This window comes from Trichosurus vulpecula, chromosome 2 (genome assembly GCF_011100635.1).
Source record: "Trichosurus vulpecula isolate mTriVul1 chromosome 2, mTriVul1.pri, whole genome shotgun sequence".
Classification (NCBI taxonomy): Eukaryota; Metazoa; Chordata; class Mammalia; order Diprotodontia; family Phalangeridae; genus Trichosurus; species Trichosurus vulpecula.
In genome coordinates, this window is record NC_050574.1 from 69423514 (window position 1) to 69436128 (window position 12615).

General features: G+C 51.4%; 1 protein-coding gene across 1 annotated transcript in view; it reads left to right on the forward strand.

The window, feature by feature from the left end:
• Positions 1–12071, forward strand: part of FOXO6 (forkhead box O6) — a 28257-nt gene extending 16186 nt beyond the window's left edge. The window contains exon 3 of the mRNA XM_036747885.1: positions 10662–12071. Within this exon, the coding sequence (XP_036603780.1) occupies positions 10662–12071 (1410 nt within the window). The remainder of the gene's footprint in view (positions 1–10661) is intronic.
• The last annotated feature ends 544 nt before the right edge of the window (positions 12072–12615 follow it).

Below are 12615 nucleotides of genomic sequence, written 5' to 3' on the forward strand. Positions count from 1 at the left end.
ATAATGTTTTTAAATACATAAAATAAAATATATAGAATTACAAAAGGAAACCAGTTATATTGAATTATAGTTATCCAAATACACATTGTTTAAAAAACAAGTCCACAGACCTTGGGGTTAAGAACCATTGTGTCTAGTCTAACAGCCTTGCTTATAGAGGTCCATAAAGAAGGGATTTCCCAAAGCTATGTAACTTAAGTGGCCCCATAGGGACTAGAACCCCCAAACTGTGGCCTGCTAGTCCTAAACCCTGTGTGTTTCCACTGAATCTTCTCTGAAACAAGGTCACTGTCCTATGTATGACCTGCAGATCTTAGCCTAGGCACCAACTCAGCAGAATCCTTGGGCTGCCAAACTTCCTTTCATGCTCCCCTCAGGTCCAGGACAAAGTTCTATGGCCCCACCTCAGCCTCAGCTCCCTCTCTGATCTCTCCTCCCCACTGGGCTCAGAAGCTCTCAGGCCTGTGTTTCCAAAGCCCTTTACTACTCCCACAGAGTTCCCAAGCCCTTTTTTCATTTTTCTGAGTTCCCAGAATTCTTGAGAAGCTTAGGACTGAGTGTAAACCTGCCCCAGGTGCTGAAGGAGAGGAAACTGGTGCAGGGGTCTAGGAAGTGAGCCCCCTTCAGCCTTTTCTGGCTATCTGCCAACCTTCATTCCTAATCATCCTCTCTACTAAACATTCTGCCAGTGCATGCAGCAGTGGAAAAGAGCCTCTAACTTGGAGGCAGAGGACGAGAGTTCAGATCCCAGCTCCACCACCTGTGTGACCTTGGGCAAGTTACCATACCTCTCTGGCCTCAGTTTCTTCGTCTGTAACATGAGGGGTTTAGACGAGGTGGGTTCTAAGGTCCCTCCCACCTGTTAATCCGAGATCTCCAGCTCCTTGAGATGCACCTGTTTGTAGCGTTGCCTAGTCTCGAGGTATGAATCAAGTAAGAGAAGATTGGTAAAGTGCTTAGCACAGCATCTGGCACACAGTAGGCATTTGCTGAATGCTCCTTCCCTATACATATCCTGGGTTTCTGCCCAACCAGAAGCACATAAAAATTCCCTGGCACAGGCAGAGGGTTATTTCAGCTGTCAATTTCACTTGTCAATTTCCTGGTAGCTGACTTCTGTGTCTCCCCAGTCTCTCTGTTGAACTAGTCCTTTTTTGTGGATCTCTAAGGTCTCCTCAGGCTCTCTGACGTTTCAGGATGCTACAAACTCCTCAGGATTTGTGTCCCATCTACCTGGTTTCTGGTCTGCTGTCGGTTTCGGCTTCCCATATTCTCGGATCCCCTATTTTCAGCACGCGCCCTGCTACATCTTCCGGTGCCCATTCCCAACCCCATTTGAGAAGACTTCCCTTGCCTCGTCCACAAACTTCCATGAACAGAAATTCCCTGAAATAGAAACAAATTGCCTTCACCCCTCAAAAAACAGATAAGTAGTTAACATTTATGAAGCACCTGCTATGTGCCAGGCACTGTGCTAAGCCCTTTACAGACGTTATCTCATTTGATCCTCATAGCCCTGGGTGGTAGGTGTCTTCATTCCCATTCTACAAATGAGGAAAGTGAGACTCAGAGTAGTAAAATTACTTGCCCAGGCTTTCATGCCAGGAAGTGTGTAAGTTGGAGTTTGAAATCTGGTATTCCTGACTATAAGTCCAGTGCTTTAACCACTACAACAAACTGTCTCAAAATAAGGTCATGTTATCAGAGGTTGTGATGTTGTTGGATAAATGAAGTCCTGCTGCTGGATAAATGAGGTTGGACTGTTGAACAAAAGAGGCAGCTTGGTGTGATGGAGGAGGCAAAGGGCCTGGGTTTGAATCCTCTCTTAGCCGTATGAACTTGGTCGAGTTATTCTAATTCTCTGGGAATCAGTTTCCTCGTCTGCCAAATGAGGTGGGGCGGACTGGTCCCTTCCAGCTTTAACTCTAGGATCCTATCACTCTTAAGGGTAAAAGATTTTTGCTATTGAGTAAATGTCAAGCTGTCAGATGAATAAGGTGGTAGGACCAGGTAAAGAAGATTTTGCATTTTATTCCAAGCGTATCCTAAGCTACAATGCCATTGAAGGATAGGGCCAAAGTACAGTGGGCCTTGACCCTACAGCTGTGAAACTTGGGTTTGGGGAACATTCTTGGGGTTCTCTCTGCTCCCTGCAAATCTACCTCCCAGAGGGAGGTTTTGCTTTTTGGTGGGGGGAGGGGGAGAAGTCCAGGATCATCCTGGTTTTGGACTTGGAGGAAAGGGTCCAGGAACTGAGGTAGCATATACATATCCTGAGTGACAGAGGCCTTAAGTTGTGGAGAGCATATTTAAGGCTTGAGGCCCTGGCATATCTGAAATGAACATGTCAGGGGTGGAATTTGAGGTCTGAGTGTGTCTACACCTGGGTCTGAGGCCCCAGTATCTCTGAACTGAATATGTCAGGGGTAGAATTTGAGGCCCAAGTGTGTTCATACCTGGGTCTGAGTCCTGGGCCCATGCCTGGGTTCGAGGGTGTCCATGAAACCCAGCAAGAGATGAAACCCAGCAAGAGATTTTTCTTCTATGTCTGTGAACAGTCTCAGGAAAAAAGTGCCTGTCTTTTTCTGTATGTCTGTCAGGGGCTATGTTCTCCCCTTACTCTGTCCCCCAACCAACCCCTCCAGCTAAGGCACAAGCCAAGGCTCAGTTTTTTCTTCACTGGACCCCTATCCCCGCACTTCCCTCCACCCCTGCTTCCCCAGCTCCCACCACCTGAGGGTCCTGAAATCTGGGCCTTCTGAGGCTTCTGCCCTTCATGGTGACAGTTTGCTAGAAAACAGCACCCAGGAGCCCTGCTTACAACTGCCTGGTAGAGGCTGTGAGTCTAGAAAGTCTCCCTCCTCCTCCTTCTCCTGGAGTTTCCGGTCCTGAAGGGGGTAAGGGAATGTGATGTGAAAGGAGCCCAGGATGGCTGAGGGAGAAGGAGCCCTGGGTAGAGGCCTGGGAGCTCTGTGCCTGAGGGGGCAGTAGGAGTTCTGGGAACCTGGCCTCAACTCCCACATGCCTTTTGTACCCTGGGAGCTTTGGACAGGGAGTAAGATCTGGGTCATAATTCAAACCCTGTCATGTGACATCGAACAAGTTTCTCCTTCTCTCTGGGTCTCAGTTTCTCTCCCTGTAAAATGAGGGGTTTGGAAGAGACACCTGGATGCATTCTATGGCTTCTGTAGCAAGTCAGGGGAGCAGGCATCTTACATAGGGGATGCTCCCTTGAGGGATGATGGTGAGTATGGGGAACTCCTAGGGGATCACCTACAGGGAGTGAGGCTAAGGGTAGCCAGGTGCTGTGTTAGGGAGGGGGGAAGAGGTGGAGTGAGCCCCTGGGACCCATTGTGTGGGGGAAGGGTTGCCAGGCACCGAAGCTCATCTCTGTCTCTGTCCTGGGGGAGCCTAGGCCTATTGGGAGGCATCATCCCCAAGCCAGCAGCCAGCCTGGGCAGGTAAGCCAGGCCTCAGCCTGCTCCCATTCCCCTTCCACCAAGTGCGTCTGAAAAGCATGATAATGATAATATAATATTTTATATTTCTAAAGCCCTTCAAGTTTTACAAAGCATCTTCTTTACAATAACCCTGTAAGGTAGGAATTAGATGTATTCTTTCCCTCATCTTACAGATGAGGAAAAGAAGACCTAGAGAGGAAAGGTATCATATCCAAGGTTACACAATAAGCTGATGGCCATAGGACTGTAGTTGGGTGTCTTTGACTCTAGTTCCAGTGCTTTCCACCACACCACAACTCATAGACTATCAGAACTGGACACTTGACCTTAGCCTGGCATTCTCAATTTACATGTGAGGAAGCCATCTCAGAAAATTTAAATGATCTGCCCAGGGTCACACTACAAATGGTAGAAGTGTACTTCCAGATCATGAAAAGTATTAAATCCAGAACTAAAGAATTTTAGAGCTTGTCCTAGAGACAGTGGGCGCCACTAAACATTTTTGAGCACTGGTGTGAAGAGATCAGATGTGGGCTTGAGGAAGACATCTTTGGCTGCCATGTGCCAGATAAACAGGAGGAAGGAAAGCCAACTGAAAGGCTGTTACGGTAATTGAAGGGAGAAATGATGAAGGGCTGCATAAGGTGGTGGCTGTGAGAACAGAGAAGGGAAGGGAATAGATGGGAGAATTGTTCTGAAGGAAGGATTTAGTGAGTGACCAGATACCATGGGTGCAGAAGAGGGAGGAGCCTTTAATGCCTCTGAGAATTTAAGCTTGGGTACCTGGGAAGTTGGTGGTACTAAGGAAGTTGGGAGAAGGAGCTGCTTTTGCAAGATTATAAATTATAAGATTATAATGGCAAACCACTCCAGTATCTTTGCCAAGAAAACCCCAAATGCAGCCACGAAGAGTTGGACACAACTGAAACAACTGAACAACAAATGGTCATGTTGAGTTTTAACTTTTTTGGTGGGATACCCAGGGAAAAGCATGTAACAAGATGCTGGAGATACAGGTCTGGAATTGTGGCCAAGAGGCCAAGGCAGGTGAGGGTAAGGAAGAGACAGTAATGTTTGGAAGACTTTAGAATAGGGATGAAAAAGGAGCCTGTGTTTGGGGGACCTTCAGAAGAGAAAACCATGAATGCACCCAGCTATCTCATCCAAACCCCTCAGGCACAGACAGAGCTCCCAGGCCTCCACCCAGGGCTCCTTCCCCTTCAGCCATCCTGGGCTCCACTCCCAATGAATGAAACAGAAAGGTAGTTTTGTCACAAAAGGCAGGTGGGAGTGGGGAAGGCCCAAGACTCAAGGCAGTGAAGGATGTCGAATGGCAGTGAGGAAGCCAGCTTGTAAGGACTTGCAGAATGAGGGATGAAGAAGTGGAGGCAGGCAATGTAGTTGCTTTAGAAGGAGGAGAGGAGGATGGTAGCTTCAGGAATTAGCAGGGTCAAGGAAAGGTGCTGATGGGTTTTTGTTTTTCCTTTTTGAAGGATTAGAAGACCTTTTTATAGGCATGAGGAAGGGAGAGATTGAAGATATGCTGAGTTGAGAATAGCAATGGTTGATGTTTCAAGGTCTCACATTTAGATGAGATCCATATAGAATATATTTATATTATTTGTTCTTCAGTCATTTTTCAGTTGTGTCTGACTCTTCATGACCCCTTTTGGGATGTTCTTGACAAAGATTCTAGACTACTTTGCCATTTCCTTCTCCAGCTCATTTTACAGATGAGGAAACTGAGGCAAACAGGGTGAAGCGACCTGCTCAAGGTCACACAGCTAATAAGTGTCTGAGGCTAGATTTGAACTCAGGAAAATGAATCTTCCTGAATATATATACATACATATATATATAATTATGTAGCACTTTAAGGTTTGCATCAGACTATATACATTATCTCATTTGACCCTTACAACAACCCTATAAAGTAAGTGCGATTGTTCTCTCCATTTTCCAGATCAAGAAACTAAGCTTCAGACAATTTATGTGACTTGCCCAGGGTCATATAGCTAGTATCTATCGAATGCAAATTTCTAGCTGCATCAGGACTCAAATGCAAGTTTTCCCAATTTCAAATCCAATGTTCAAATCCCCAGATGCACTTAAGCTGCATAGCTAAAAGATTTAGCTTCAACAAGGGAGACTGGAAGGAAGGGGGAGAAAGAAAGTAGATTAAATGATCATGGTAACTACACTGATGTGTCCCTTTGAGGTCTGCAAAGTGCTTTCCTTGACTTCCCTAGGGTCACCCAGCTGGTGTCTTAGGCTGGATTTAAACTCGGGTCTTCTTGACTTAAGGACCAGGGCTCTATCCGCCATGCCACCTAGAGGTCCATACATGCTAGATCATTTGATCACTGGGATACATAGAGCACAGATTGAGAGGTTTGCTTCGATGGGGTGGAGGGACACTTCATATTCTGAGGCTTGGAAGGGAAGTGATTGTGGGTGGTGAGCCAAAGAGAAGGGAGCAAGAATCACCGAGACCCACATTATGGAGGACAACCAAGATGATGAGGTGACTGGACACCATGTCATCTGGGGATCAGCTGAAGGCGAGGGGGATTTTTATCTTCTCTTTGAAGAAGACTTGTGAGGAACAAGACCGCTGTCTTCTAGTATTTGAAGGGCTGTCCTGGGACAGAGGAATTAGTCCTTGTGCTGTGTGGCCCCTGAGGACAGAATTAGAGGCATCTGGGGGGAAGTTGCAGAGAAATAGATTTTGGTTCCATGTACAGATAAGTTCCTAATAATGACATTTACCCCAAAGTGGTATGAGCTGCCCAAGGAAGGTAGTGAGCTCTCCACTGGGAGTCTTGAAGCAAAGGCTAGGACACTACTCGCCCAGGTAGATGACTTGTATGAATTGAATCAGCAGCCTCCAAAGTCCCTCCAGACCCTGAGATTCTGAGGGACAAAGAGACAGTGCAGTAGAGTGGCATGAGTCCTGGGTTTGCCTACCGAGACCCAGAATTGACTCCCGAGTCTTTGAAATCTGAATCTTCAAGAATTTGAAAAATTATTATGGAAAAGCGGGATTAAATTTTTTCTACTTGGCCTCAGGGGGCAGAACCAGCAGGAGGAGGAGGAAGTCTCAGGAAAGTTGGTTCCTTATTGGCCATGTGACCTTGGGTAAGCCCCTTCACCTTTGTGACTCATCTGTAAAATGGCCCTTCCAGATCTAGGGGTCAATGAGTCTGTGACTTGTTCTAGGTCATCTTCCTCCCAGTGGGGGAGGCTTCTCCGGGCTTCGCTGGGGGAGGGGTCACTGTGAAAGTCCATGTCCTAGACCCTGGACCTTGCTGGCCACAGCGGCTCACGATTCCTCCCAGAGAGGGCTTGTGAAGATAGGGCCCTGTAAACCATTAAACAGTTATGCAAAGAGGCTCAGAGATTGAGGGGCAGAAGGGGCCTTAGAGATGGACAAGGCCAACCTTCTCATTTTTACAAATGAGGAAATTGAGTCCCAGAGAGGGTCACATAGTCTGAGGTGAGATTTGAACCCAGATCTTTCTAAGTCCACATCCAGCACTCTAACCTCTGCACCCCACTGCCTCTCAGGACACTGTAAGTTAATATCAAGAGGGTGTTTGTGGGGAGTCAGCAGGACCACTGATTCTTTGCCATGAGGCAGCTAGGCAGGGCGGTGGATAGGCTTGGAGTGAGGAAGACCTAAATTCAAATGCAGCCTGGACACTTATGACCTTGGGCAAGTCACCTAACCCTTGTCTTCCTCAGTTTTCTCAACTATGAGATGGGGATAATAACAGTACCTACCTCCCAGGGCGAGGATCCAACGAGACAATATTCGTAGCATGCTTAGCATAGTTCCTGGCACATAGTAGGTACTTAACAAATGCTTGTTCCATGTGGGGGCCCGGGTGGAGCACGGTAGGCTTGTAGGTAGCCAAGGGCAAAGGGGTTGGAGCCTGGAGATGAAGGTCCAGTTGCCAGGTGTCAGGTCAGGCTGTAGGGGGTGAAGTGGGAAAGGGTTTGAAGGGAAAGACTCGAGCTGGCACTGAAGGCCTTGCCTGAGACTTTGGTAAGTGGGATCCCTTTGTAGGAATAGGCACATCTGACTCATAGGGTCTCAGAGTTAGGAGGGAGCTCTCAGGTCTGGAGTCAGAGGATTCAGGTTCAGTTCTCACCTCTTGATGTCATGTCACTATGTGAACTTGGGCACTTACATGGGCCTCAGTTTCTGAATCTGGAAAATAAGGGGTTTGGATTAGTTGAGCTCTAGGGTCTACTCCTTCGACCTCCAGATCTACAATCCTCTAATCTTAATTGGCATCTAATTTAATTCCTACTAGAAAGCTCCTCTACAGTACCCCAGACAAGTTGTCTTTTAATCTGTTTGAATACCTCCAGTGACAGGGAACTCACTATCTCTCAGGGCAGTTCATGATTGTGGAACAGCGCACTGATTAGAAAAAAAATTCTTCCCTATATTGAGCCTAAATCTGCTTCCCTGCAGCTTCCACCTGTTACTTCTGGTTCTGCCCTCTGAGGCCAAGCAGAATGCGTCTGATTCCTCTTTCTTATAGAAGATCTCCAACCACTTGAATTTTGCCTTCCCTAAGCCTTCTCTTCTCCAGGTTCGGTGTCCCTCAACTCTTCAGCTCATCAGAGAGTTGTACTTCCCGGACTTTCATTAGCCTGGTCATCTTTCTTGGGACAAGCCTCAGCTTTTCAATGTCCTTCTAAACCACGATACCCGGGACCAAGCCCAGAATTCTAGATGTGTTCTGATCACACATCTTGAGAGATCTCTGTGGGGTTGAGGGAATTGGGGTGTCTGTGGGGTTCAGCAGATCACAGTGAGGTGGACGTGCCTCTGTAAGGCCTGAGGAATCAGCTTCTCTGGAGTCAGAAGATCTATGTGGGGAACGGGGTGCTCCGTAGGATCCAAGTGTAGTCTTGGACCCCTTTGGTGGGACCCAGGCCTCTCTCTGCAGCCAAGGCCTCTTAAGGTTAGGAACCTTCAGAGCAGCCTTGACCCTTCCTGAAATGCCCGGCAGGTATCTCCCCCTTCCTTCCTTCCCCATTGCCCCCCCTCTCTGGCCCCTCCTGCAAAGGGTTAATGGCCTTCCCTACCTGCAGTTGCATTTTAAAGCTGTGAAATTAAAGCACGTAATTTATTCTCCCCACACACGAAGGAGCAATTAGTTCTAAACAGGGCTTAATCAGTCACTGCGAGATTGATTTCTGGAGCCCGGATTTGCGGGCTGCTGGCACTGTGCCAGGCAAGGAGAGGGAGGCATCGGGTGGGAGTCAGGAACCATTACATAATGTGCTGGATGGTATGTGCGTGTGGGGAGGCTGGGAAGAAGGCCCCTCAGGATCTCCCACCGCCAGGGCCTGGGGCAGGGACTCTAGATGGCAGGGAGGGAAGGAGAGGCTGAAGCTTTTCCCTGAGGATTCCTACTCACCTTGGTCAACCCCCTCCACCCCCCACCTAAGAGTGGGAAGAATCAGGTGTTTGTGGCAGGCAAAGGGGAGCTGTCCGTGGTTTCAGGCCCCTTTAGTGGAGTCCCCTTCTTTACCTCTCTTCTGGCCTCCCAGGCTCAGTCAGTCCCTCCAGCCTTACCCCACACCCCTGCAGCTAGCCTTAAGGCCCCTGGGGGATCACAAAAAGCTGTGAGAACAGAGATGATCCGTTGCCCCTCAACTCCTGATCTGCCCCGTAATAGAAAGTCCTCCTGCCTGGCCTCCCAGGAAACAGGGCTGGAGAGAGGTCAGATCATCCTCTCCCTGTTTTCTCTCCTTCCCTGTTTTCAGGGAATCCCCAGGTTGCCAAGGGGAAAGGCCACCTCCCAACTGTCAAATGGAGAGCACTCCTCTCCCAAGACCTGGGACAACCCTGTGACTGTAGTAATGAGAAGATTCTGTCCTCCACGCCCTGTATGGACTCTGGGCTCCTGGTGGCTCCCACAGGGCCTGGGATCCTGTCCTCATCCTCCCCTCTAGGTCCTACCACCCCTCCTGCCAAGGTGAGATCTAGGACATCACTGCCAACAAGACTTTTAGGATCAAGTTCACTTACTACCTCATTTCTCAGTTTCCTCATTTGGGTATCAGTCAACCAAGCATTTATTAAGTGCTTACTGTGTTCCAGGCACTGTGCTGAGCACTGGGAGACAGAGAAAGGCAAAAAAAAAACCCAAAATGAGGTTGGACTAAATGACCTCCTAGGTCCCTCTAGGTCTAATCTCTATAAGGGTAGGGAGTGGGGGGAGACCGGAGGTGGAGCACTCCTTGGTGTGCCATCTGGTGCTGTCACACACCGTGCCGTCTCCAAGGCCCAGTCTGGAAGCCCCCTCCTTTAGGAAGATGCCCCTGGTCGGTTCTGGGACATTCCTCTGTTGTTTGTCTCCCATGACTTTGGGGAGAGGCAGCTTCTATAAGGAACAGGAGCATCCCTGCAGTGCTTGTCTGCCCCCTCCGTCCTCCATTTTTGGTTAAGGTGAGCCCCATGGAGGGGGAAGGGAGGCCTGGTGTTCAGGCAGCTGGGGGTGGGGAGGGAGGGGCAGTCTTCTCTCTCCTGATCCCCCACTGACCAGATCTCTTCTTTCTCACCTTCCCTTCCCTTCCCTTCTCTTCCTCTCCTGATCCTCATCTTCATTTCTCTCCCTTTTTCCCCCACCTAATTTCTTTCAATCTTCCTCACCAATTCTCTCCTTCATATTTCTCTCTTTCTTTCTCCCTGTCTCCCCATCTCTCCTCTCCCTCTCTCCCTCTCTCCCCATCTCTCCTCTCCTCTCTCCCTCTCTCCCCATCCCTCCTCTCTCCCTCTCTCCCCATCTCTCCTCTCTCCCTCTCTCCCCATCTCTCCTCTCTCCTCTTCCTCTCTCCCTATCCCTCCTCTCCCTCTCTCCCCAACTCTCCTCTCCCCCTCTCTCCCCATCTCTCCTCTCCTCTCTCCCTCTCTCCCCATCTCTCCTCTCTCCATCTCCATCTCTTCATCTCCCTCCCACTCCCTCCTCTCCTTTATCATCCCATCTTTCTTCCCATCTCTCCACTCTTTATCCCCTCTCTTCCTCTTTCTCTCTATCTCTCATCTCTCCTCTATATTGTCCTTCTTCTTTCTCATTCTCTTCCTATCTCTCAAATCTTTCCCCCATTATCTGTCCTCTCCTTTCTCCCCATCTCTGTCCTCCTCATTCCCTGCTTTCTTCTTCCTCCCCCCTGCAGAATTCCATTCGGCACAACCTGTCTCTGCATACTCGTTTTATCCGAGTGCAGAATGAGGGCACAGGCAAGAGTTCTTGGTGGATGCTGAACCCCGAAGGAGGCAAGACGGGCAAGACGCCCCGGCGCCGTGCTGTATCTATGGACAATGCCAGCAAGTTTCTGCGCATCAAGGGTAAGGCCAGCAAGAAGAAGCAGATTCAGGCAGTCGGGCCCGAGCGGGGGCCCCACAGCCCACCAGGAGCGCCCCCACCTGCTGCCAAGTGGTCCTCCAGTCCCGTCTCCCATGGCCCTGGCCCTGGCCCTGGCCCTGGCCCAGCCAGTAGTGATGACTTCGAAGCCTGGGCTGACTTCCGGGGTCGACCCCCACCCCCACCGCCACCAGGGTTGGGCTCCCGCATCTCCCCGCTGCTGGCGGGCGGGGGGCAACCAGATGAGCTGGAGGATGAGGAAGCAGCCCCTTCCTCCCCACTCATGTACCCCAGTCCCTCGAGTGCCCTGTCACCAGCTCTGGGTGCCCGCTGCTCTGTGGAGCTGCCCCGCCTCACTGACCTGGCTGGGCCTCTCAGCTTACATGAGCCAGGCCTGGCCGACAGCCTCCTGGATGACCTCCGGGACAGCTATGGTTTGAGCCCACCACCCCCACCGCCACCCGGCTTACGGGCCCGTGTCCCCCCAGCCCATGGCTATGCCTTCAGTGCCAAGTGTGGGGGTGCAGCCGGTGGCAGCAGTGGCTTGGGGGGCTCCTACTGCGGGACTATCTACAGCCAGCCTGCCTTGGGTCCACTGCGCCGCCTGCCCATGCAGACAATCCAAGAGAACAAGCAGGCGGCCTTCGCCCCCTTCCGGCCTGGTCCCTTGCAGGGCCTGCTGGCCTCACCAGCTGGGCCACCCCCACTCCCCCCAGCCAGGCCCCACAGATCTGGCTCCCTCCTAGGTGGGGGCCCTGGGGATCTGGGACTCTCGGCAGCGGCAGTGTATCCAGCCCATGGCCACCCCCCACCCAGCCACAGTGCCTTAGCTCACCCCATCAGCCTTATGACGCTGCCTGGCGATGCGTGCGGTCTCGGAGGACTGGCCCACCCAGGCCATCCAGCCCCATATGGGAGTGGAGGTGGGCCAGCGGGGCCCACTGGCCTGCTGGAGGCAGCGCTTCAGGGCCCTTATACAGCAGGCACTGGGGGCCACGTGCCGCTGGCCGGCCAGGACCGCTTCCCCGCTGACCTCGACCTGGACATGTTCAGCGGCAGCCTAGAGTGTGATGTCGAGTCTATCATTCTCAATGACTTCATGGACAGCGACGAGATGGACTTCAACTTTGACTCGGCTCTGCCCCCACCCCCCAGCAGCTTGGCTGTGGCCGCCCTGCCCAGCGGGCCCCCACCTCCCAACCAGAGCTGGGTACCTGGCTGAAGGAGGCCCCAGGGGGGAAGGGGGGGGCTCCAGGACTCCTGCTGACTCCTGGGGACAGTTCAGGAGCCAGCCCCTCCCTCCTGGGCCCCACATCTCACCACTTGGACTGTGAGAGCTCCTGGAAGGGCCTGCCTGGGCTGGGCTGGGCTTGGGAGACTCTGTCTTGCTGCTGCTGTGGGGAGGAGAGGGGCCTAGCCCAGCTTCCCCAAGCTTCCCTGCACATCCCTCAAGGGTCCCCTGGCTCCTCCCTGCTACAGGGCTCTCCCCTCTCCCTAGTCCTTATACGGAACACTCGGTCCAAGCCCTAGTAGCCCAGACTCCTGGGCCTACAGAGCCAGACCACAAGGGGCTGCAGGGAGGAAGGAGGGCCCGAGGCCCTGGGCTCCAAGACCCCAGCCCTCCCCCCTCACCCATCCCCTAGGCCTCACCCCCAACTGGGCCCGTCTTGTGCCGCTGTGCAGTACAGTGGGGTTGTCATGTCTGCTTTGTGTGGTGATAAGCGTTGTGTTCCCCCTTGGGTCAGGAAAGGCTGAAGAGGCCGGTG